The sequence below is a fragment of the Leptopilina heterotoma genome, unplaced genomic scaffold (assembly GCF_015476425.1).
Source record: "Leptopilina heterotoma isolate Lh14 unplaced genomic scaffold, ASM1547642v1 Lhet_352, whole genome shotgun sequence".
Classification (NCBI taxonomy): Eukaryota; Metazoa; Arthropoda; class Insecta; order Hymenoptera; family Figitidae; genus Leptopilina; species Leptopilina heterotoma.
The window spans coordinates 527,421-552,996 of NW_025111034.1; the positions used below are offsets into that span (position 1 = coordinate 527,421).

At 29.8% G+C, this 25,576-nt stretch overlaps 1 protein-coding gene across 3 annotated transcripts in view; it reads left to right on the plus strand.

The window, feature by feature from the left end:
- The window catches only part of LOC122505304 (tyrosine-protein phosphatase non-receptor type 9), a 514,941-nt gene that overhangs the window by 156,536 nt on the left and 332,829 nt on the right, over positions 1-25,576 (plus strand). For 2 of the 3 annotated variants that reach the window (XM_043616814.1, XM_043616816.1), the window contains exons 3-4: positions 12,899-12,988; positions 14,618-14,758. In XM_043616814.1, coding sequence (XP_043472749.1) covers positions 12,899-12,988; positions 14,618-14,758 — 231 coding nt within the window. The remainder of the gene's footprint in view (positions 1-12,898; positions 12,989-14,617; positions 14,759-25,576) is intronic. The other variant, XM_043616815.1, reaches the window with a different exon arrangement.

Sequence of the window (25,576 nt, forward strand, 5' to 3'; positions counted from 1 at the left end):
TCGTCCTCGCGTAATTTAAAGCGACACAGGTACGAGTTAAAACACCCGTGACCTGTTAGCGCCTGAGTCAAATAATAGGAAACCTGACCGTGTTTCCTATTTATCCAGGTGGCGAGTGCCGGGATAAGGCGATAAGTCCATCGACCTTTTTTCTCACCATCCCATCTTTCTTGACATCTTTCTATAAGCCTGTGCCTCGCTTCTTTGCGGATCAGGCCCTTGCTTGGTCTTATTTCCTCATCTAAGGAACTTTTTTCTTTAGAAAAGAGAAACATTTCTTCCCTTTCCCTCGCCAAAAGATCTGCTGGCGGGACACTTGCAAGGACCTGCATAGCACTCGTAGATACCGTCTTATATGCAGAGATGATACGCGTTGTTATCGATCTCTGCGCCGACAGTATCTTTTCACAGATGGTCACACATCTTTTGCACCTCGGGGATGGGGCCCACGCTGGTGCTGCATAGAGCATTTTAGCGTGAGCGACACTTGCCACCAGTCTCCGTTTGTGTTCACGGGGTCCGCCTACATTTGGCATTAACCGTGAAAGATTAGCCGCACACTCGATCGCCTTATTTGACGCCGTAGCCATGTGGTGGTGGAAGTTTAACCTTCCATCCAACTCCACACCAAGATATTTAATTTGCTTACTCCACTTGACCTCGAATCCGTCTATCACGATTCGTGGGAGCTCATAACCACGTCTGTCTGTGACCAGCAGTGCCTCGGTCTTTTCCAGGGCCATTTCAAGACCTCTGGTATCCAGCCAGCTTTTTGCTAGTCGCAGACATTCGTTCGCCAATGTCCCAAGAGCCTCCTCACTTTCGGCAGTGCACACGAACAACGCGTCGTCCGCAAAGCGGATGATCACCGCACCTTCGGGTAGATCCATTCGCAGAAAATCATCGTAAGATACATTCCATACAAATGGACCCACCCTCGAGCCTTGAGGAGCCCCACGCTGCATCTCTTCCTTGAGAGTGCAGGTGTCTCCCTCATATATAACCCACCTGTCGCTAAGATAATTATCCATTATCCGCAACAAGTAGGGCGGCATGTTTTTCTTTTCCATCGACTCGATGAGATCTTTCCATCTTGCGGAATTAAACGCGTTGCGTATGTCAATTGCTACCAACGCGCAGAAGCTCTTCTTTTTTCTTCTTTTTCTGGGGAATATTCATCAACTTTTTGGGGAAAATTATATTCATTAGAATTTTGTAAAATTTTCACCAAATTTTAAGAGATATTCACCAATTTTTTGGGGAAAAGTACTTTTCCCAAAAAATGTGTAATATTCATCATAAAAAGTTAGTGAATATTCCCCAAATTTTTTACAGTGAATCTACGGTTGAAAATAATTTAATTTTCCTTTTTCAAAATAGCGCCAATTTCTGGGTGTGAAACGCAGCATATCACCAGTTGTGAGACAGTGTCAACACCCATCTGGGCAGCATAAAAAATACGACTTTGCAGGCATACTATTTAAATGTTGTTTTGATTTTTTTTCTAGTATTTTTGGGCATGTCAAGTGGAAAAAAGTCAATTGAGTGTACGAGGAATATCGAAGTTGTTCACCCCTTGATTTTATTCTTCTTTAAGTTGCGGTACCCCGATAAATTGTGTTGGAAAATAATCGTTAGACTACCAGAAAGTAATAAAAAAAATCGAGAGGATTAAAACGCTGGGGTTTATGAGAAAATTTGATTTAAATTTTTTTCAAAAAATAGCCGCCATTTTGTTAAATTTAAAAAATTTTTAATTAAACCTGTGGGATTTCGAAGGACATTTAATCCGGAATTAGGGACAAAAAGAATTACATTATACGTAGATGCAAGAAAGATACAATAATTTTAATGTTTTTTTACCGTCATTTTCTTGTAATCAGACTTCGCAGTTTTAAAAATTCAAATGCGCCTAACTTCGTTAAATAATTTTTTTTTGCAAAACGGCAAAATACGTGTTGTCTAAAATTGTGTAAAAAATAATATATTTTCATAAAATACGATAATTTGACTTACACACATATAGCCTGTCTGAATTGAAATGGAATCAACCTAAATTTTGGATGATATGGCTCATTAAACTCTTTAAATAATCCGATAATATCTTTGCAATAACAAACATAATTTGTTTTTAAGTAATATTTAGAAAAACGTTTGTGACGGTATCTGTAGAAAGTTACTTTGACATCACGGTTCAACATTTTCCGTTTTTGTAAACGTGATGCCAATAATTCCGATTTTTCTTTCGATAGATCTAAATCTCTTACCAAATCATTAAGTTCAGATTGCGTATAAGGAATAAAACTTTTTACATTGTCTTCGAATTCAACTTTACTCGCACTTGATTCAAATGATTGATGTGAATCCTCGAGTTCTTTTTTTATTTTTGGGCACACAGGATACGGAACTGATGGTGAATGTGGAACTGGATTTGTGAAGGATTGCACTTGAGGATATTTAACGGTTCAATGACGTCCGTGTTGTCTTATTTTTCTTAAGCAAAAATAGCAATCTTCTACGTGACACATCGCTTTTCGCCAAATTGCAGGCGTATCGAATTTCATGTAGCAGCTACAACGAATTAAGATAATTTTAGTCAGTAAACTTGCTCCAAACAAGAAATTGTTAATTGAAATGTATGCAATTGAATACAATGCAAAGAGTTAAAACCTAAATGAGAAAGTTCGTAACCTAATTTACAACCTAAAAAAGGTTTTACTTCAAAAAATTATTAAAGTATATACATACCTTGAGCCAGCCATCCACATAGTTAAATTTGTTCTACAAGTGTTGCACAAAACATTTGGAGTCCAAGATTTATCAAGATTCTCAGTAGAAATTTCAAAATATAAACGATACGATTTTGGAATGTCTCCGAAAAATTTCTCGATGTCGTAAAAATATATTATCCGCAAACGTAGCAGAACTTATTCGGATCATTTTTACAGGTATATTTATGTTCTTTTGCACTCATTTCCACTTTTCTAATAAAGTTTTTAACCAAAAACTTCTGAGAAAAACCAACAGAGTCAACTGATATTTCTCGCTAATGAACTGTCAACTTAAGTTTTCATTTGTTCTATGAAATTAAGTTAGTTAGATCAGACTTTAATTTCTAATAATAAATCAGGTCGGTAAAATTCTTCATTTTGTGCAATCAATAATATAATCCAGTTTTTATTCTAAATTTTAAGAAATTTTCGATATATTCATCAAAAGCGTTAAAAGTGATGATCATAGTGAAAAATATTCGATACATGATTGATTGGAAATTTAATAACCTTTAATTTAAAAAAAGATTTATTGAAATTCGTCCATTGGAAACGAAGATATTTACATTTAAGTAAAATACTTTTTTTCACAACTAAAAATATGAAAAATCATCAATATCTTGGAAACTGTTCTACTTTCGCAACTTTGGACTTCATTTTTGGTTTCAGCGTGTGATTTTACGTGGGAAATGATAGTCAAATGTCGTGGATCAACAATTTTTTTTAAGTTTGTAAACTAGTGTTACCAAACGAAATTTTTATAACTATGCGAAAATTGCATTCAATATTGACACAATATTGACTGAACATCGCAAGTTAATATTTGGAGTTTAATTTTTGCTGAAGGTTTATATTTATTATTCTGTTTATGTGTACATTTGAACATCCACACAATCTCCAATGAACATCTCCACTCAATGTTTCTAACCTCGCTGAACGAGATCCTGTCGAGTTTCAGGAAATCTTCGGTGCTATGATGGGTAATTTTTTTTTTTTTTTTTTTTTTTTTTTTTTTGTTATTATTATTATCATCTATCTCCGGAGGAGAAGGCCTTAGTTTTTTTAAAGTACTGTAAATATTATAAAAACGTGATTTTTGTCAAACTTTTTTTGATAATTCATCATTAATCACTTAACTTTAAAATTACGAAAAGTAAAATATTTTCATAGAAATAATATTAAAGTTTACATTTTATAAAAAGTGCTATCTTTTCTTGAATGTCAGGGAAAGATGGCCACATATGGGTGATTCTTCTGAAAGTCCTAGTTTTGAAATTCGATTTTTCAACTTGTTATTTTCAAATTGTATGGTTTTTTCTATTGAACGTACTTTGTTGCTCCAATTTATTAGTTTTATTTGTTTCATGATTTTTTTTTAAATTATACACACTAATATAATTCACATAATTCATAATAAAATTACACTGTTTAAAAAAATAATAATTTCCATATTTTAATACTAAATATATTCAGTTTAATTAAAAATATAAATTTATAGTTGAAGTATCTGATTTGATGGTTATTAAGGTTAATATTTTCAAATCAATGCAGGTAAATACTAAAAACAACAGAAAAACTTGCACATTTCAAGGAAAAGGCTTCGGAGATGAAAAATAATTTTTTTGTCACATTTATTCACATTAGGGCAGAATTAAAATATATTTTTTAGTAAAATGTACAAACACACCGTAATTTTATTTTATCAACAAAAACAATTCGTCAATGTTACTCGTATACTCAATTATTTAATAAAAAGTAAGGCATCGGAGATGAAATTGAATTTTTACTCGGGCAAATAAGTAAAATTTGATTATTTATAAAAGCAATAATTCCCCTCCTTTTTACAAATAATTTATCGGCAAATTAAACGTCAGACTCTCAACTTTACTATGAAAATGGTTAATAATTTTTTGAGAGTAGATTTTATAAAATTAATCGAGACATCAAAAAGGTCACTTTCAGAAAAACCACCCATATATGTATGCGGGAGAGATGGTCAATACTTATAATACCATTTTTGGCTTTTAGATTAAACTTAATTTTTAATCGTTCACATTACTTTTCTTTTTTTCGGTTCATTTTCCTTTCATTTTTTGTTTATACCAGGGTGAAACCATGCCTAAAATATCAATGTTGTCCCCTAGTTTTTCGATTTTATTGAAACTTGATAAAATGATAAAAGAATATAATATGTAAATGAAGTGCCTAGAAGTAATTTTTGAAAATATCAACAATTTTTGGATTTACGGGATTCTTAAAATTTTGAAAAAAATTTTGAAAACTTTATATCGCGCAGACAAGTGAATGGATTTTAATGATTTTTACTCACATTACTTATTATATAGAGACATATAAAAAAATTAAATAACCAAGAAAAAAATTGTTTAAACAAAAAAAATTATTTTTAATTGTTTAAACAAATTTTTTGTTTAAAAGCGTATTTTTTAATTTTTTCTAATGTTGATATTTCGATTCCTCATGATTCCACAATTCTTTCAAGACCTTAAAATCTATGGTATGTTTATAAGTTTCTGAAATATCGAATTTTTTGTCATTGCGTGCAGGAACAAAATGCGAATTTCTGCAATGACATATGTGACTGTCCACGAGAAAACGCGGCTTAGCTTCCAAACGTGTATTTCACAGGGCGAGCGATTGAAGTACTACGATTGAAGTTAAATACGCTTGACATACCCATCTTTAAAATGATATATTGTCGAAAGTAATTGATATTTTTAACTTTTGACTTTTGCATTTCAAAAAGCAACATAAAATCTGTTGATTACTATAAAAAACTCAAATCGATTTTTTGAACCTAAGCCGTGTCACATAATTATGATGTTTCAAAGTTACAATAATTAATAATTCTGCAAATTATTAATTTTTGGGAACTACTAATTTTAATTATAATATCAATAATATCAATAAGTATCTAACGCTTTGTAGTAATTAAACAGTTATATTTAGTGTCTCGTACAACATATTTTGTTAAACTCATATACTTGAAAATGACAGGCGAAAATTTTAATAAGTGGCAGGCCGATTTTTGTGGTGCAGTGAAAGATAAAAATAAATACAAAATTCAAACTCAGAACGATTATGACGACATTTTAAAGGATTTACAAGAGGTGAAAATAAATGGACCAAAAACCAGTCGTCAGTACAAAAGAGTAAAGAGATATGACATTTTGGAAGTGGCAGGTATTTCGAAGTTAATAGCGAAATGCAATAATGATGAAATAAAATACTTTGTCCCTTTGGAAAAAGTATTTGAAATTCTGGAAGCTGCCCACATTTCTACTGGCCATGGTGGTCGTGACCGAATGCTTAGTGAAGTAGGTAAAAAGTACGCTAATATAACACGGGAGATTATCACCATTTTTTATCAATGTGCGAAATATGCCATTTAAAAAAAGTCAAAAGAAAACGAGGTTTAGTATCTAAACCGATTTTACATAATGAAATGAACAGTCGTTGCCAAGTAGATTTAATAGATCTACAATCGCAGGCAGATAAACAGTTTAAATTTATTAAGGTCTATCAAGACCATCTAACTAAATTCGTGATTCTTCGACCCTTGACATCGAAACGTGCAGAAGAGGTAAGTTTTTTTATTAGAATAAAATATAGTTTAAATAGGAAAAAATGTCGTTGAATTTTAAAACAATATAATCAATGACAATATTTATGTTTAGGTAATTAGTCTCTTATTGTTATTGACAGAAGCAAAGTTTGATTTCGAATTAATAATAACTGATAAATGATATCTTCAATTTAAATTACATATTTTAATTTTATTTTTAAATTCAATTTTAAAGGAAAGAAAATATATTAAATATTATTTAAAAATTAAAGTTAATGAAAATATATATTATTTTTATTGGTATTATTAATAATTAATCATTAGTAACAATTAATAATTATTAATATTTATTAACAATTAATAATGATTTTCAATTATTATTTTTAATAACTTTTTTTCATTTTACAGATTGCTTATCAACTGTTGGACATTTTCCTGACATTTGGTGCTCCAGTAATTTTACAATCTGACAATGGTCGTGAGTTTGTCAACCACATTATCACCGAATTTTATAGAAAATTGTAGGGGGGAGGGGGTTGAAGATTTTGGATAAGTATAAACAGTGAGTTTTATAAAAAATCGTAGCTTTTATATAATAAAGAAAAAAAATGGTGACCTTTATGTTTGTGGTAGGTTTTTTTCTGCTCTCTTAAAAAGAGAGAATTTTTTTTTTAAATTTAAAATTTAACCCTTTTTTGAAAATTAAAATTTTTTTTCAAAAAAAGCCCCCTTTTTTTCTTGTACCTAAAGAAGTGCAACAATTGTTTAAATAAATTATTCAACACCTTATGCGTATATCACGCTTGATATTCATATTAAAATAATAAAAAATTATTCAGATAAAAAAAATCATCTCTTTTTACATCAAAAATGTAAAAATTAAAAAAATATACTTTAGAAAATGTTAAAAAATATAAAGCCGAAAAGTTTAGTAAAAAAAAAACTTTTTTCAAAAAAATTTTTAATTTTAAAAAAAGGGTTAAATTTTGAATTTTTTGAAAAAAATTCTCACCATTTGAAAGAGCAGAAAAAACCTACTAAAAACATATAGGTCACAATTTTTTCTTATTATTATATAAAAGCTACGATTTTTTATAAAACTCACTGTTTATACTTATCCAAAATCTTCAACCCCATCCCCCCTACAATTTATTATAAAATTTCATAATAAACTGGTGGTTTTAAGTACTTATTCATAGTTCTAATTACTGTGAAAATATTAGCCCTATCTAACAACTTGCAATTTTGACATTGGTGCACTTGAGAAAATTTGCCCCTTATATATTACATACACATTTTCAGATTCAAAATTGTTTAAAAACAAATTTATAATTGCAAAACTTGACTTTTACTAAAAATTAACAAAAAAATATTAGAATGCGAAAATTCACGCTTAAGAACGTTTGGTGCACATCTCAGGCGTGTTTGCGCGAGATCGATATCTGTGCACCTCGAGACAAAAAATTAGATATTTCTGTTAGTTTTAAAGTCTCCAGGGATTTTTTTTGTCAAAAAATTCTGGAGAAGATAACGAATCCAAATATTATAGTTACAAAAAAATTAAAGGGGTGCTTATGCCCGAAAAAATGAAATCAAAATTTTTTAAAACTTTTTCCGGGCATATTTTGGATTTTTTTTCTTTAATATTGCACTTTAAATTGTTAGATAATCAACTATTATCACCTAAAATATAAACAAAATCTAACTAAATGGATAAAAGTTATTCGTTTTAAAAAAAAAATGTGCTTTAATGTTTAATGCCCGGTAAAATACACAATTTTGAAAATTTTGAAAAATCTTTTTTTCCTAAAATCTTTTGTCATAAAACACTACCTTCATACCAAGTTTCACAAAAATTGAAAGACCCATGACCAACTTTGATTTTTTTGAGAAAATTTGACCCTAAATCAGTTCTGTCAGTTGAAACCCAGCTTCTATATGTCACTGTATCTATGTAATGATTATCAAATACATTTATCAAAATATCAATTAAATTTTGTATTCCATTACAATCTTCACATTGAAGTAGAAAACATGAAGATGAAGGTGAATCGTAAATCATTTTTTTAAAAATAGTTTTATAAGAACTTAGAAAAGATGTTTCAGTGTCAATTTTAGTTAATTCACCCAAAGTTGAATCCTCTATCATGAGCTTAACATTTTGGTGAATCTTGCAAACGCAAACGGAGTGTGTTCCATTGCTGCCAGCTAACATACATTCTTTAGGTCGAAGTTCAGTAAATTTTGATAAACTTATTTGAGAATCTGGATAATCCTTCTGAAAAAGAGCATATAATTCTTTTATATTTCCCAGCAATAAACGTTTTTTGACATGAATACGATTTCCATCCTTCACGTAGGAAATAAAATCTTTTTTACCAGGTAGGACTCTGCTTATATCATCCGCGTGATAAAAATCATTTACTAAATTTACTGTTTTCAGAGGAAGTGTCGTTGTACTTTTACGTGGATTCGGAGAAGAACCAGGACCTTTTGTTTTGTTAAGTTCGAAGGCTTTGCGAGCTAAGCTATAAGAAACCTCGAAATATTTTGATAATTTACGAGGGCCCCAACCTTTCGGTGCCATTGTTAATAGTTTAACAATTGAGGCTCCCAATTCAAGAACCGGTCGGACGCTCGGACGACACGCGATAGTACCAGTCGGGTAGCAGTGAGTGGCCCAGAGGCGCTCACTGCTCACTGACTGGCAGTTGCGCGTGTCGTCCAAGCGTCTGACCTGTTCTTGAATTGGGAGCCTCAATTTCAGTTTAACTTTGAGCTTTCTTTAACATTTCTTGAATTTCAGAAACCATTTCACTTGATTCTTCTTTCAATTCAAATATTACTTCCTCATAGAGGAAGTATTGTAATACCAAAATTTTTTAAGTTCGATTTTTTGATATATCTTTAAGTTATTTTACCTGAGGAGTTCAAAAATGACATTTTTAAAGAATGTCATTCCGTATGTGTGTGTGTATGTGTGTAAACATCACATTTTCATAAATATCTCGAAATCATGAAGAGCTTTTGGAAGGTTTTTTTTCAAATTGTAGATCTCACCTGCGGACATAAAGTGAGAGTACTTTGTGATAGATTAATAAAGTTTAACTAAATTTTTTTTGGATTTTTAATTTTGCAAAAAAACGTTTTTTGTCCATAACTTTAAAAAAATGTTAGGACACCTATAAATGTTTTTCCATAATTTTGTAGAGTTTTTTAGACGCATCTTTTGAGCCCTAATTAAACATTTTTTGTCTATATTAACCGGAGATATTAAACTTTTAAAAATCAAAAATTTTGTAAAATAAGACTTTTTTAAAAATTTGGTTGAAAAATATTGAAGTAACTTTAAAATTATCGTTACCAACTTGTAGAGCATTAAAAAACGCTTCGATTGACCTAATTTTGAACCTAATTTGATAATAAATTTCGAAATTATTGGTATTTTAAAAACCAAAAATTGTGGAAAATGACATTTTCTCAACTTTTTTGTTTGAAATTTTTTGTATAACAATTAAATTATTATAACTATCTTGTAGGGTATTTAAAAATAGATTGATTGATCCAAAATTCAATCACTTTTACCATATTTATAAGAAGTTATTCATATATTTCTATTATTTTTATCTATATGAGGAAGCAAAGTGTTCGTAAAATGAGCACCAAAATTATCTCTTACCTATTACGCGATAAATTGGAACGAAAATCTCTTTTTTTAAATAGGAGAAAAATCTAAGAGGAATAGAATTTGATTCATATTTTCAATATTATTGTCCTCTTCAACATTTTTACTGACACCTTCAATTTCTTCTTCATCCATTTCTATGTCGGCAATTTCATTTTCCTGAAATATAACTTCTGCATCATTCGGAACGACAATAGGCTGTGCATTTGAAGTTATAGGAAAATCATTAACTTGAAGTTTAGCTTGTGCATCGAGTTGTACCCTGCAACTGGTACATATATATAACTCCCTTTTGCAAGCTTAAATTTTGTTTGCAAAGAAACATTAACAAGTCGAAGATTCCCTTCATCAATCCTCTTTGAAGAATGATTCTTCTTTTCCAGAGGATTACAACAGTACTTAAAAACCATTACGTTTAGTGAAACTGTACAACAACAAAATACCTATATTTATTACTTAAGGGGATGTCAAAGTCGATTGGATTTTTGCATTGAGCTTCAATGGGAAAATCGCATCGACTTTGACATCCCCTTAAACACTGTAGAAAATCAATGAAATATTTAGGTAAATGATTAAAAATGACCTTCAAATGATAGACTAACACTTGGGAATGAGGAAAGGAACCATGAAATTAAAATAAAATCCCATATTATGCATTTTCATATATCTTTAGAATAATTTATTCCTCATGAACGAAATCCAAAATTGAAAAATTGAAAAAATGTAAAAAGGTTATCAAAAAAAATTTTTTTCTCTCTTTCCAATAGAAATGAAGTTTTTAACACCTCTTTAAGTAAAAAATGAATTTCTGTTGCAAGTACGCTTTGTAATTGCAAGATTTCCCAAATTACTACTTTACTTACTTTACTTAACACATTTTCACATATCATCTTAATGAACAATTTCTGTAAACTTATTTTGTCTTTGGCACATTTCTTCTACATTTAGTTCTCTTTTTTTGACACCACAAAAAAGTTTCTGCTGAGCCTATATCACAAATTGGTACGATAGTCAAGTATACTTAACTGCGACTTATATGAAAAGATGGCTGACACTTAGTAGCAAGAATTTACGTACAAAGATAGATGGCGCTAGTGTGATAAAATGAAATAAAAAAGGTGGCCCAACCCTAATGCCCGGTTTCACCAACTCGTATTTGACTTTTCCCTAAATTTCTCTGGCAACAAGAATTACACTATCTGTCACTTTTCAAAACACTTTTTAGGTTAGGGTACGTTAACCGACCTCTTGTGGCCGGTTAGAGTTAACATCGGTTAAATCGAGATAACGTTCCGTTAAAAGTTGGTGAAACGCAAGTTGAAATTTGACGGTCCGTTAATGTCTTAATCGAGGTTGGTGGATCCGGGCATAAATCCTGTCCAACTCTAACAATACTCTTCCCTAATAATTAATTAAAAAATGTTTTAATTTCAAAATAAAATAGAATTGAAAAACAGTGGAGCAAAAAAGTCGACCGCAAAGTGGTCGACGAGGCGCTAATGATTTTAAAATTCATAATAAAAAAATGAAATTTTACTAATAATATAACTACAATAGTTTTTATAACAATATTTTTTAAACAATTAGAATTAATTTTACGTTTCGTTCTTTATCAAATGAAAAGTTGATTAAAGTTTTATCAGAAATGTGATTCTGCGAAAAGATATAATTAAACTTTTCAAAAGATGTAATTGTTTAAACAGTTACGATTGTTTTTAAAGTTTAATAAACATAAAACTCCAAAATCATTTATATGATATCACAAGTATTCTGCAAAAAAAATCAAAAATCGGTTAAGAATTATGGTCTCAAGCAACTTTGAAACATCATATTATGTCATTGCAGAAATTCGCATTTTGTTCCTGCACGCAATGACAAAAAATTCGATATTTCCGAAACTTATAGACATACCATAGATTTTGAGGTCTTGAAAGAATCGTGGAATCATGGGGAATCGAAATATCAACATTAGAAAAAATTAAGAAATACGCTTTTAAACAAAAAATTTGTTTAAACAATTAAAAATAAATTTTTTTTGTTTAAACAATTTTTTTTCTTGGTTATATAATTTTTTTATATGTCTCTATATAATAAGTAATGTGTGTAAAAATCATTAAAATCCATTCACTTGTCTGCGCGATATAACGTTTTCAAATTTTTTTTCAAAATTTTGAAAATCCCGTAAATCTAAAAATTGTTGATATTTTCAAAAATTACTTCTAGGCACTTCATTTACATATATTCCTTTATCATTTTATCAAGTTTCATTAAAATCGAAGAACTAGGGGACAACATTGATATTTTAGGCATGGTTTTACCCACCAAAGCGTGGGTTATCTACTCAATAAAACATAAAATTAAAAATTATGTTAAAAAATAATACAAAAATTAAGCTAAGAAATAAAAAATTGTATTAATTTTACAAGAATAAATGGATAAAAAAAGGTAAAGTTACTTTCACTACGCTTTCATAGAAAAATCTAAACTCTCAGCAATTTTTGCATATTTCTTATACAACTTTTTTCTATTCTCAATGTAAATAACGAATGAGAAAAATTATATTACTCATTTTTGCTAAAATTTACTTCTAAAATAGTGAAAATTTATAGAAGATACAGAAATGAGCAGAAATTTGAGGTTTTATTATAAAAGTAGTAATTAATGAATTAACTACTTAAGTAATTTTTTGCATTGGAAAAAATTTTGATGAAAAATAATTCTGTCGAGAGTTTTATTAATTCGATTTAAGGTAATATTAATGCGTCTCTTCCCCTTTCTCTCAGAAAATGAAAAAAAGAATTGCTATTTTTTTGTGAAAATTAAATAGAAAAAACTACTATTTTTGCTTGTATGCTTTAGCCTTCGAGAGATGCGACTGGAGCAGCCATAGCTATATTTACAGCACATTCACATCTTCCCCAAAATACCACACATCAGACTACCTTACAGGTGCGCAGATTAGAGATTAGTGCATTCGCTATTTTATTTTTTTCAGTTAATTATTCTTTCGTTGCGCTCATTGAGATTATATATATATATATATATATATATATATGGGCGAATCTCTGAAACTTTTAACCTTTATGTCCCTCACATTATTTTCATTTAAACAGCCTAAATATAAAAACTAACGATTTTTAAATATTTACATGTTTTTAAAAAGAAAATAAGGATTAAGATTTAACCATTGATATACATTATTTTTTTTATTTTTTCTATGTTTTTCTTTATTAAAGTTCACAATACCATGAGTTTGCAAATGTCACTTTCACTTTTTCTAAAAGTATTTTAACTGTTTAAATAAGATTTTTTTGGAAAACACGTTTTTTACTGTTATAAACTATTTAAAAATATCTTAAGAATTCCATAAACAAACTTAAAAAAAATAAAAAGTAAAAATTATGAAAGATATAATCTTCTAAAAAGTGTCCCTCAGTTTTTGTGTCGCTGGTCAAATCAAAATGGTTTTATAAAATAAACATTTAAAAACTAAATGAAAAAATTTGAAATAAGAGGCACAATTGAATAGTAATTCAAATTTTATGTGCGTGATTTTTATTTTTATTTTGAACTATATTTTAAGCAAAATAATTGTTGGATACTTGTGATACTGGTGTAGTACGGAAAATATGTCGCTGGTCAAATCATTAATTTCTCCAAAGTTTCTTATTTAATTTGCTCCAAAATTGGGGCACATATTGCTTTAGATGTATTTAAAACTGTGCATATGTTTTTATTTATTCTAATTCTTATTTAATTATTTTTTTTTACGTGGATATTCAAATTGTCGCTCGTCAAATATGTCGCTTGGTCAAATCAATAGTTTTCCAATCAATTTGAAGATTCGCATTTATTTGTTTCGTGTTATTTATCACGAAGTAACCAAAAATGTAATAAAAAGTGACAAAATGAAAGAAAATCAAAGAAAAGAAAGTAAAAAGCGAGAAAAAGTAAACGCGGAATGAAAAATTTATCAACGGAAGGGACTTAAGTAATATTTATTTATTTTTTATTAAACGTTCATGAAACTGTTAGTGTTTTTTCAAGGTTATATTAAGATCCTCGATATTTCTTCAAAACAATTCAGCCAATCAAATAATTAGAAAATTTCATGTTACTAATTCAAATAATTATACGTAAAAAATTTTCATTAAATTTTTTTATTGGGATTTTGTCCTTATTAGTTGTATTAGACGTTTATTATATTTATTTTCATGTTTAATTATGTTTTTGTGATACTGAGAAATAACTTACTTAAGTGTAGGAGATAAAATGTTTATGTATATCTTGTTACAGATTTAGATAACCTAACATTATTTTCTTTCCAAAAATGTATATTTTAAAATAGAAGGCAACAAAATAATGGTTGTACAGTAATTAAAATGAAATTTATTTTGGTCAAAGATGTAAGACCAAAAATATCAAAATTGTGCACACAAAAAATTTTTTTAAAAAATTTAAATTCGAATGTTAAAGTTTTCAGAGATTTGCCCATATATATATATATATATATATATATATATCGAGTCCTTATTGTCATAATTTTCTATACTTTATATAAATAATATTAAATTTCAGGGTGTTGTTTATCAACTTGATGCCGCACTTGAGAGTTCAGAGACACAAAGGCACGGATTAGTGTTCATTTACGATATGTCTGACAGTAAATACCAAAATTTTGATTACGACTTGTCACAGAAGATTCTCACACTGTTAAAGGTAAGTTGACGCATATTCTCTTTGATACTGACATTCCTTATTAATGACATCCTTTTAATGAATAAATTCGCTTTTACAGAAGAGAACTTGTTTAAAGGTAGATTTTTTCATTACAGAAACAGTTTTTTCTTTTAAAATAGAATTTATTTTTTTAAAAAATCTCAAACTCTTAAAATGTTTCACAGAAAAAGAATTTTTTTCCTACACGGAAAGAAATCTGGTAAGATAATATCATTTGAGAAAGTGATGGATTTTTAGGATCAATAGGCGAATAGAATTTAACCATCTAACGCGAGTAATATTAATATGAAAACATGAAAATATTTTGTAGGAGCTGCAGATAGAAAGAAAGCAAAAGCCCAAGTGCGAAAACCAACGCGGCCCAACACTGGCCCAGTATTGGCAAAGCTGGCATCGAGACTTGGCAGACAATATTGGCCCGACTTTGCGCCGACTCTTGTGGTGTTAACAGCGGTTGGACGTCGGCAGCCAAATCTCGGCAGACATTAATGGCCCAATATTGTCCGCCAGATCTCGGCAGACATTAGTGGCCCATTATTGGCAGCCAGATCTCAGCAGACATTAATGGCCCAATATTGGCTGCCATTACTCCCCCAGTGTTGACAAAATTAGAAAAAAATAAAAATAAATTTTTTTTTATTCAATTAACTAATTAATTTATAACATTTATACGGCTTATTTCCCTAAATTAAACGCAAACTTACAAATATTTGAAAAATTCTTACCTCTCGCGGGGATCGATACCTGAACCTGACGCACCACAGCCTAACACTCTGACCACTCTGCTACTCTGACTTGAAGTCGAGGAAGCAAAAGGGTTCTTATAAGCTACACTACACTGGCCGATACTGTGCCATTCTTGGGCCGAGCTACGTCCCAATATTGGCAATTATAATTTGACATCATAGATACAAAATGATAGACATTAATGTGCCGTTATTGGGCCAAGCTACTCCCCAATACTGGCAATTATAATTTGCCATCAAAGATACAAAATGTTTGCCATTAAAGTGCCACTAATGAGCCATTAATGGACCGATCTTCGTCACATCACTGGCAATTGAATTTTTCCATTAAAGATTGATCAACTTTGCCATGAATGTGCCGTTATTAGGCCAAGCTACGCCCCAATTCTGGCAATTATATTTTGCCATCAAAGATACAAAATTTTTGCCATTAAAGTGCCATTAAAGTGCCATTAATGTGCCTTTAATGGGCCAATCTTCGTCACATCATTGGCAATTGAATTTAATAAAATTTTAATATCAAAATTCATGGTATATTTTTAATATTTAATTATTATCTAAAAATTTGACTAGAATCCATTTTGAAATAAATTTTTACTAGAAAATTCTACGAGAATTTAATTATTTAAATGCAAAAATAAATAATTTATTGAATAACTAAATGTTTCTTAAAATTAAATTATGAGAATTAAATTTTAAAAAACATTCATTTATTCAATAAATTTTCTTAAGCAAATAATTTGCATCATTTCTATTTCTTAATTACAATTGCTTTAAGAAAAATTCAAAGATTTTAAAAAAATAAAGGAAAAAAATGTTTATAAATTCTATTTGTCAATTGCAAATATTAATTGAATAGTGAAATTGAAAATTTCTTAATTTTTAGATAATAAAGGAAAAATTTTACTCAAAAAAAGGTTTCTGTTACATTTATTCACGAATTTCTTTAATTGTAAAATTATTTGAAAACATTAATAAATTCTTTTTTAAATTAATACTTAATTAAACTTTTTCAAAAAAATTAATTCTTTAAAATTGACAGTTAAAAATATAGAAAATTCAAAGTTTCAAATACTTTAATTTGAATCCTTTTCAAGCTTATTCAATTATTTAAATACAAAATAAATAATTTATTGAATAACTGAATGTTTCTTAAAATTAAATTTTTATAAAAAATTTTACCAAATTAAAATGCCATTAATGTACCTTTAATGGGCCGATCTTCGTCACATTACTGTCAATTGTCTTTTGCCATTAAAGATTGATCAACTTTGCCGTGAATGTGCCGTTATTGGGCCAAGCTACGCCCCAATACTGGCAATTATAATTTGCCATCAAAGATACAAAATGTTTGCCATTAAAGTGCCACTAATGAGCCATTAATGGACCGATCTTCGTCACATTACTGTCAATTGTCTTTTGTCATTAAAGATTGATTAACTTTGCCGTGAATGTGCCGTTATTGGGCCAAGCTACTCCCCAATACTGGTAATTATAATTTGCCATGAACGATACAAATTTTTTGCCATTAAAGTGCCAATAATGAGCCATTAATGGGCCGATCGTCGTCACATCACTGGCAATTGAATTTTGCCATTAAAGATTGATCAACTTTGCCGTGAATGTGCCATTATTGGGCCGAGAGCTGGCCCAGTCTTAAAAAATTTGAAATTGTGACCATCGGCGCCATCATTGGCCCAGTAATGGGACGTTTTGGACACCAATAATGGCCCAGTAACTACTGCCAATTCTCGGCAGACATTACTGCACCAATGATGGGCCGTTTTTGCAGTCTTGGCATTTCGCACTTGGGAGCCAGTTGTAAAATTTCCATCTATTTGATGTGAAAAATGCTCGTAGGCCTTATTACAGTTTTAGCACAAGTCACCTGTTACTATTCCATCGGCCACCACTATTTTTCAGGCGGAGTTTGTACAACACAAACTAACCTTTATATACCTGCATGAACACATACACACAAACAATACATTGGCTGACGGCGAGGTATTGCTTGTGTGTATGTGTTCATGCAGGTATATAAAGGTTAGTTTGTGTTGTACAAACTCGGCCTGAAAAATAGTGGTGGCCGATGGAATAGTAACAGGTGAGTTGTGCTGAAACTGTAATAAGGCCTACGAGCATTTTTCACATCAAATAGATGGAAATTTTACAGCTGGCTTTTGCTTTCTTTCTATCTGCAGCTCCTTTAAAATATTTTCATGTTTTCATATTTTAATATTACTCGCGTTAGATGGTTAAATTCTATTCGCCTATTGATCCTAAAAATCTATTACTTTCTCAAATGATATTATCTTACCAGATTTCTTTCCGTGTAGGATATAAATTCTTGTTAAAGAAAAGAGATAAATTTTCAATAAAGGACCCTAAGTAAAAAAAATCCGTGGAAATACCCCCTGGAAATTCCAGGGAATTTCTGCACCGAAAGAAAAGTAATCACGTATTAGGAGGAAAATTCCCTTTTTCTAATAACCTCTTAATTTATACTCTCAACAGAAATGTATTCAATTTTAATGGAGAATATTTTTATTCTTTTCTGATTAATACACATTGAGACGATTTATGCTTTCAAAATACTATCATAGGGGAGACCGAGGTGAGTTGAAACGATTTTTACATTATCCAGCGTAACTCAGCCAAAAATTTTGTTTATTTGTTTATACACTCGTCTTAAGCCTACAATCTTGGCTATACAAGTGTTTGTTTACATCTCGTAAATTTCTCTTACAAACTTATATACATTTCCTTATTACTAAATTTTGCGCCTACAGAGCGACTTGAAAATTAGGAGTACTCGCATTTGCCTGGACCACCCGTCTAATGGGTTTTCTCGCCAGTAGAGAGGGAAACTGTAGAATACCTCTCCTGAGTACAACCGGTTTATCGACAGTCGAGTTCTAATGGTGTGTACCGCACAATAATGATAATATATTTACCGGCCCGGTACTGTCATTTCGCTCTGTTTTATACCGCCGAAGGAGATTTGCCGGTGATAATATATTTACCGTCCCAGCGCCGGCCCGGTACTACTATTTGGTTTTGTTTTTATACGGACGAAGGAGATTTGCCGGTGATAATATTTGTACAGGCCCAGCACCGGCCCGGTACCACCATTTGGTTTTGTTTTTATACGAACGAAGGAGATTTGCCGGTGATAATATTTGAGCCGGCCCAGCACCCGCCCAGCACAAAAATTTACTTAATACTTTCTACTGGCACAGAAGTTTTGCCGACAAAAATATTATTACTGGCCCAGTGTCGTCCCGGTTGTTTGCTAATGTTAAACTAGCAGAAAAAGAATTAAAGAAGAGGAAAAAAAATTCAAAAATTAATTTATTAATTAATTTAATAATTTAATTATTAATAATAAATTAATTAGTTAGTTATGCCGGCAATTATATTAATACCGCACCGGTTGAATATTAGTGCCGGCCCGGTACTGCTGCCAGGTGGAATGTCGGTTGGACTTTATAAGCTCACTTTGCATTTACTTTCCATATGCAGGTTTAGGTTAGCGGATGTGGTGTCGACTTTGCAGCCTCAGGGTCTTGAGTTCATTTCCTCGAGTCTTCAGATTTTTCTATACTTGTTTATGTTTCTCTGTTTTAGCATTTAATATATTTACTGTTTCCAATTTAAAATTAATAATAACATTGATAATAATAATAATAATTAAACAATTAATCAGACTGACATGTAATTTTTTTAACCGGCCCGGTACCACACTGGTTGTTTTTTAGTGCCGGCCCGGTACTGCGTCAGATATTTATTAGTGCCGGCCCGGTACGGTTGCCGGATACCTACCGAAGTTATCATCCGGCAATTTACCGGTACTGCGGTATTATTTTTTATCTTAAATTTTGAGACTGACGCAAAAAACAAAACCATTTCATGAAACTAGGATATCCAACAGTTATTAAGGTAAATATTAGAATAACAAAAATCTAATATGTGTCGAATAATAAAGTATCAAAATTTCAGCTAAAAATTGACTTTTAGCAATTTTTTTGCACACATATTAAATACATCTCATAAACTTTTCTCAGGTGGTCAAGTAAATTTGCATCAAATAGTGAATCACAAATGTAATAAATTCACGCTTTTCAAAAATTTTAAAAGGTCATAGATTTCGAGAAATCGGCTTTGTTACAATTCACCTCGGTCTCCCCTATATGCCTCAATTATGCTCCTGAATAATGTCAATTATGCTAAAATTATGATCTTCAACATTTTTTCATACTTTTATTATGGTTTGCATTTGAGAAATTTATTCTTTCACTTAATATTTATAAAACATAGGATTTAATTTTACAAATTAATTGCAAATAGAAACTTTTTTGAGCTTATTCCTAATTCTAGAAAACACATTAAACTTTTACAAAAATGTACTTAGTAAAACTAATTTTTTTGCTAATGCTTACAGAATTAACAATTTTTTAAAAATAAAATATTTAAAGATATAAATACAAAATTGTATACCACAAGTTATCAACAAATTATGGTACTTTTATGCTCAATAATTAGAAAATAATGTTTAAAATTATGCTTTTTAATGTTTTCGAAAATTGTTATTATTATTGAGCAATTCCATGTGAAGTGATCGACGATTTTTGGACATTGTTAGCAATTTTCTTGAAAATTTTTTTCCTTGTAGCTATAAGGATAAGATATGATAAAGTGAAGACGATTTTGAAAGTTTCGAAAAAATTTTGAAAATATTCAAATTTGAAAGTTTTTAATGAATTGCAAGAATTTGATCCATGGATGGTAAAAATAACATAAATAAAATAAATTTATGTCATATTTTTTGTTTATTTAAAAACAGCAACGTTTCGATGACGTGGGTTTGTTATCCTCTTCAGGCTAATTAAAACAATACACCAATTAAAAAGATAATAACAAATAAAAGTTAAAAACCCGCATTGACGAACATAAGAGAAGTAATAATTCTAATACATCCGTTGTAAGTGCACATCAGTGAAGGCCGGGTCATGAATTCGATTGGGACAATACCATTATTCTTGACCGTGAATATAATTACAAAAAACGTTGTTTTTCAGAAATGTTACACATAAAAAGTAACAAACACACAATCAACAAGAAAAATGACATTTTATATTTAAATAAATCTTATTTTCCTATAATAAGAAAATTGAAATCATGACCTAGCTTTGATATACACTGTATTGTTTACACTTGAGTTCATTGACTTCAACGGCAATGCCTTAGGTATTTTAATTTGTATTTTCGTTTAGTTTTTATAATTTGCTCGTCGTGAAATGTACATATTTATACCATCTGACTAGTTACTATGTAACTTTTTAACTTATTTTAATTTTTTACTAGGTAATTTTTAAAAATTGTTTATAAAAATTATAGTGTGTGTTAACTTTTATTTTTTATTATCTTCTTAATTGGTGTATTGTTTTAATTAGCCTGAAGAGGATAACAAACCCACGTCATCGAAACGTTGCTGTTTTTAAATAAACAAAAAATATGACATAAATTTATTTTATTTATGTTTTTTTTACCTTTCATAGATTCAACGCCATTTCATTTTTTCTCAACAAAATTTGGATAAAACTAAAAAACGAAAATTGCATGAAAACACTTAGAAAACGATAACAAATATTGTACTGGAAAAAAATTAAAATATTTTTTAAAAATTAAAAAAAAATTTCTTATTATACTTCAATAATTTTTTTGGACATTTTTCAAAAATCAAAATTTTGAAAAAATAAAATTTGTGCTGAATTGTTCTCAGCGAGCACAATAAAAAAGTCTAAGAACAATTGTACAACAAGTTAATAATTATTTAAAAAAATCACACTTTTTGAACCTTTTTGAAAAATCAAAAGTTTGGAAAAATGAAATTTGTCCCGAATTGTGCTCGTGAGCACAATAATACAGTCTCAAAACAATGTTTCAAAAAGTTAAAGAATTATTTAAGAATAATCATAGAGGAAATTGGGGAATTGTGGGTCACCTCCATTATTTAACAATTTTTAAAAATTTTTGATCATCCAATTTTTTTATTTTCTTCTGTTTGTCAAAAGTAAATTTTTCATTAGCATTTCATGACTTTACAGTATTTCACAATTACCTATAAGTCATAAACAACAACCAACTGAAAATTGCAATATAATATTTATTTTGGGCGTTCAAGTTTTTACAAGAATTTTGAAGAATTGCCTAGTTAAACAAAATTTTAATATATTGTTTCTTTTTTTTACTTCGACTCAAAAAAAAATTTGTGTAAAATATAAATAAATAATACAAAGCTTTTTGTAAAATGAAGCATACCCAGGCAGAAAAGTTGGAGGTGTGCCAGCACTAACGACCGGCATGGTACCGAACCGGTTGTAAAGTCGGACATATGGATCGTGCAGGCAGTCTGTACCGATTCGGACGAGAATGTCTGCTGGCGCGGTACAAAGTCGGATCCGACGTTCGGTACAGTCTTTCTACTGTCGGCAGTACAGGCGCGGTACAAGATTTGATCCGACTGCCGGATCAAAATTTATACCACCTCGCAACCGGCGTTGTACTGGCAATCGTCCGTCTAACGACCCGAGCGGTACAGGCATTCTATCGACTGAGAACTATATAATTTATTTTATTATTAATATATTAATTAATTTAATTTACTTACTAATTTATTGATTTATTATAAATAAAATAAAAGTAATATTAAATAAGTTTGATTGGATTTATTTAATATTAGGGGAGACTGGGGCGAAAAGTTATATTTTGCATAAATGATTTTTTTTAGACAATATAATTCGCTTAGATGCAAATATTTATACATCAATATTGTAGGGCAACTTGTCCCCTACAACTTTCAATAAAAAAGTTTCTGATATTTTCGCATACAATACATGTTTTGTCCTTTTTTAAAAATTTTGTTTTTTTAACTTTTCGCCCCATGCTGGGGCGAAAAGTTAAATGGCTGGGTCAAAAAGTTAAATTTTATTTTTAGCCTACTAAAACTATTTTCTGATAGGTGTTAAGTAGTAGATAAGTTAAAGTATACGTAAACAAGTAATTTAGTTAATAAAAGATCTTTGTTTACTTAACAAAAGCTTTAGAATAGTTATAAAGTTAATAAATTGAAATTTCAAAAAAAAAAAAAATTTTTTGTTTATTTCACGTGAGCGGTCTTGTTTTTTGATAGAGTACTTGCCTAATGTCAAATCAATCATTTTTAAACAAATGAACCCAAAAAAACGAAAAATAAAAAAAAAATTTTTAATAACATGTAAAAATACATTTAACTTTTCGCCCCAGGGTGCGTTTTTGGCTTTAACAACAAATATAAAAAATCTGACAAATATTTTAGCAAATACCTTTAGGTATCTCTTCAGGGGACCCAAATAATGAAGTAAAAAACTCGCGGTGAGAATAAATGCAAAAAATATACTTAAAAGTTGATATTTTCTTTTACGAAAAAATTTTCAAAAGTAGGGTGAAAAAAAAATTTAAATATGGACACCACAAAAATTAGCAGAATGTCACATAACTCCGGAAATTTATTAAGGGTGATAACACCCTTCTATAATTAAAATTGCAATGCTCTAACTATTTCCGTTCAAAAGATAATGAATTTTAACTGTTTTCACAATTTAACTTTTCGCTCCAGTCTCCCCTACTTATTTGTTTATTTATTGATAATAAATCAATAAATAAGTGAATTAAATATTATTAATTAATTAATTTATTAATAAGAATATGCTGAGAATATAGTAATTGTTACTAGTTTTCAAATTAGTTTTATTTTTATATAGGATAATTTTTTTTATAAATTCGCTTTTAAAAATCTTACCACAAATATCTTTTAAAATCTGACAAGTTTTGCTATTTTTATTTTTTATAATAAAAACTAATAATAATATAGTGATGTTCGTCATTTTTGGATTATAATAATTTAATATCAAGATGTTCAATGTTTTTTTTTTTTTTTTTTTATAAGTAATCCATATATTTATTTAAGCGCGAAGCTTTTCGTCCATACACGATGGACCTCATCAGGCGTTTCAGTCACTGCAAATTATATCATTGTCAATATTCAGAAAATACATAAAAACCCTCATAAAATACATAAAAGACAAAAATGAAAAATTTTTAAAATATTTAAACATATACAACATTAAAACAAAAAAACTTCCCATTCATTTCTCCATTACATAACCTCAAACTTACATTTGTGGATTACTTCCTTCACACAATTATTTTACATATCACAAAGAACAAAAAATTATTGTAATATTTTGTTTAGAGATGAGCGTTTGAATTTTCAAACTTAGGGCCATGGCCGTACGTTGTAAAAAGCAAACATAAGTATACACCATGTGCCCTTTATGATAAATGAACATTGATAGAAAAAGGAAATGCTTCAAAATATAAACGGAATCTAAGTTATCTACATGAATCAGAAAGATGGAAATCTACCTTATCATACATAGTGTGAGTATGCAAAAAGCGCGCAATTTTTTTAAAAATTCCAAAACACTATGTGTTCATGATCAGAGAGTGATAGATCTTGTTAAGCGATGTTAAATCACTCTTTTTATTAACCGAGTCGTTTTTAAGGATGTGAAACATCTCCCTAAACTTTCTCCTGTTGTTATTAGGTTCGTTACATATAATTCTAGCATTTTTAAAAAGAAATTGATGATCGTATTCATGCGAATGTTCAACCAGAGCCGTACTTCTCTTATCAAATTTACAATCTCTCTTGTGTTCATAAAGTCTGTCCTTGATATACCTGCTGGTCTCGCCAATATAACATGCCCCACACTGACATGGAATACTATAAACTACGTGATTTCTATGCTCAAAATCGGTAACATCTTTGTTTTTTAAAAACACACCAAACGGATCTTTCTCATATGAGAAAACCAACCGGATATTATATTCTTTAAATAAGTTTATATAAAAAGATTTTAATTCGTTTACAAAAGGTAAAGCAATTACATTATTATTGTTAAAGGATTCTTTTGATGTATTATTATGACTCGAAATATGAAAAAATCTTAAATTTATATATTTAGATAAAAAAGAAGGCGGATAATCATTTTCAATAAGAGTATCAAAAATAAATTTTAAATTATTATCATAAAACATCACATCAGATAATTTAATAGCCCTGTCAACCAGGCCGTATACGATGGATATTTTATCCTTATCGGATACATTAGAGTTAAAATTAACAAATCTGCCCGAGAAAGTATCTTTATGATACCAATTAGTGATAATACGGTTGTTTTCCCTTATGATGGTGGTATCGAGGAAGTTAATACGGTTATTTTGTTCAACTTCAATAGTGAACTGTATATGTTTGTTATAATTATTAAAAGCATTTAAAAGGTTATCGATGTTATCATCCTCAATCATGACGAAAATATCATCTACATAACGACGATAAAAAAGGTATGGAAACTGAAACTTCCTTAACACCTCCGTTTCGAGCTTTTCCATCACCAGGTCCGCGATCACACCAGACAGTGGAGAGCCCATAGGCGTACCAAAAACCTGTTTATAGAACTTTCCATCAAATGTACAATATGCACTATCAATACAGAATTCTAAGATTTCAAGGAAATCATTATCCGGTAGTTTAGTATGTTCACGAATTTCGTGCCATTTTAGTTTTATACACTTAAGAACAAGAGATTTTGGAATATTGGTAAAAAGAGACTTTGCATCCAAAGATATCAATCTAAATTTTGAAGGAATATTTAGACCTGTAATTTGTTTAATAAATTCAAAACTATTTACTACATGTGCATCTGTTTTACGAATGACTTTTTTAATAGGTATACTAATAAATTTGGAAAGATTATACATGGGTGAACCACAAAAAGAAGTAACAGGTCTCATTGGACATCCGCTTTTGTGTATCTTAGGGAGACCATAAAATTTAGGCGCAACGGAATTATAAGAATGTAAGAATTTTGAAGTAGGGCAATTTATGAAATTTTTATGAAGTAAAGAAGTTATTCTTTTATTTAAATCTCTCTGTATCGATGGAGTG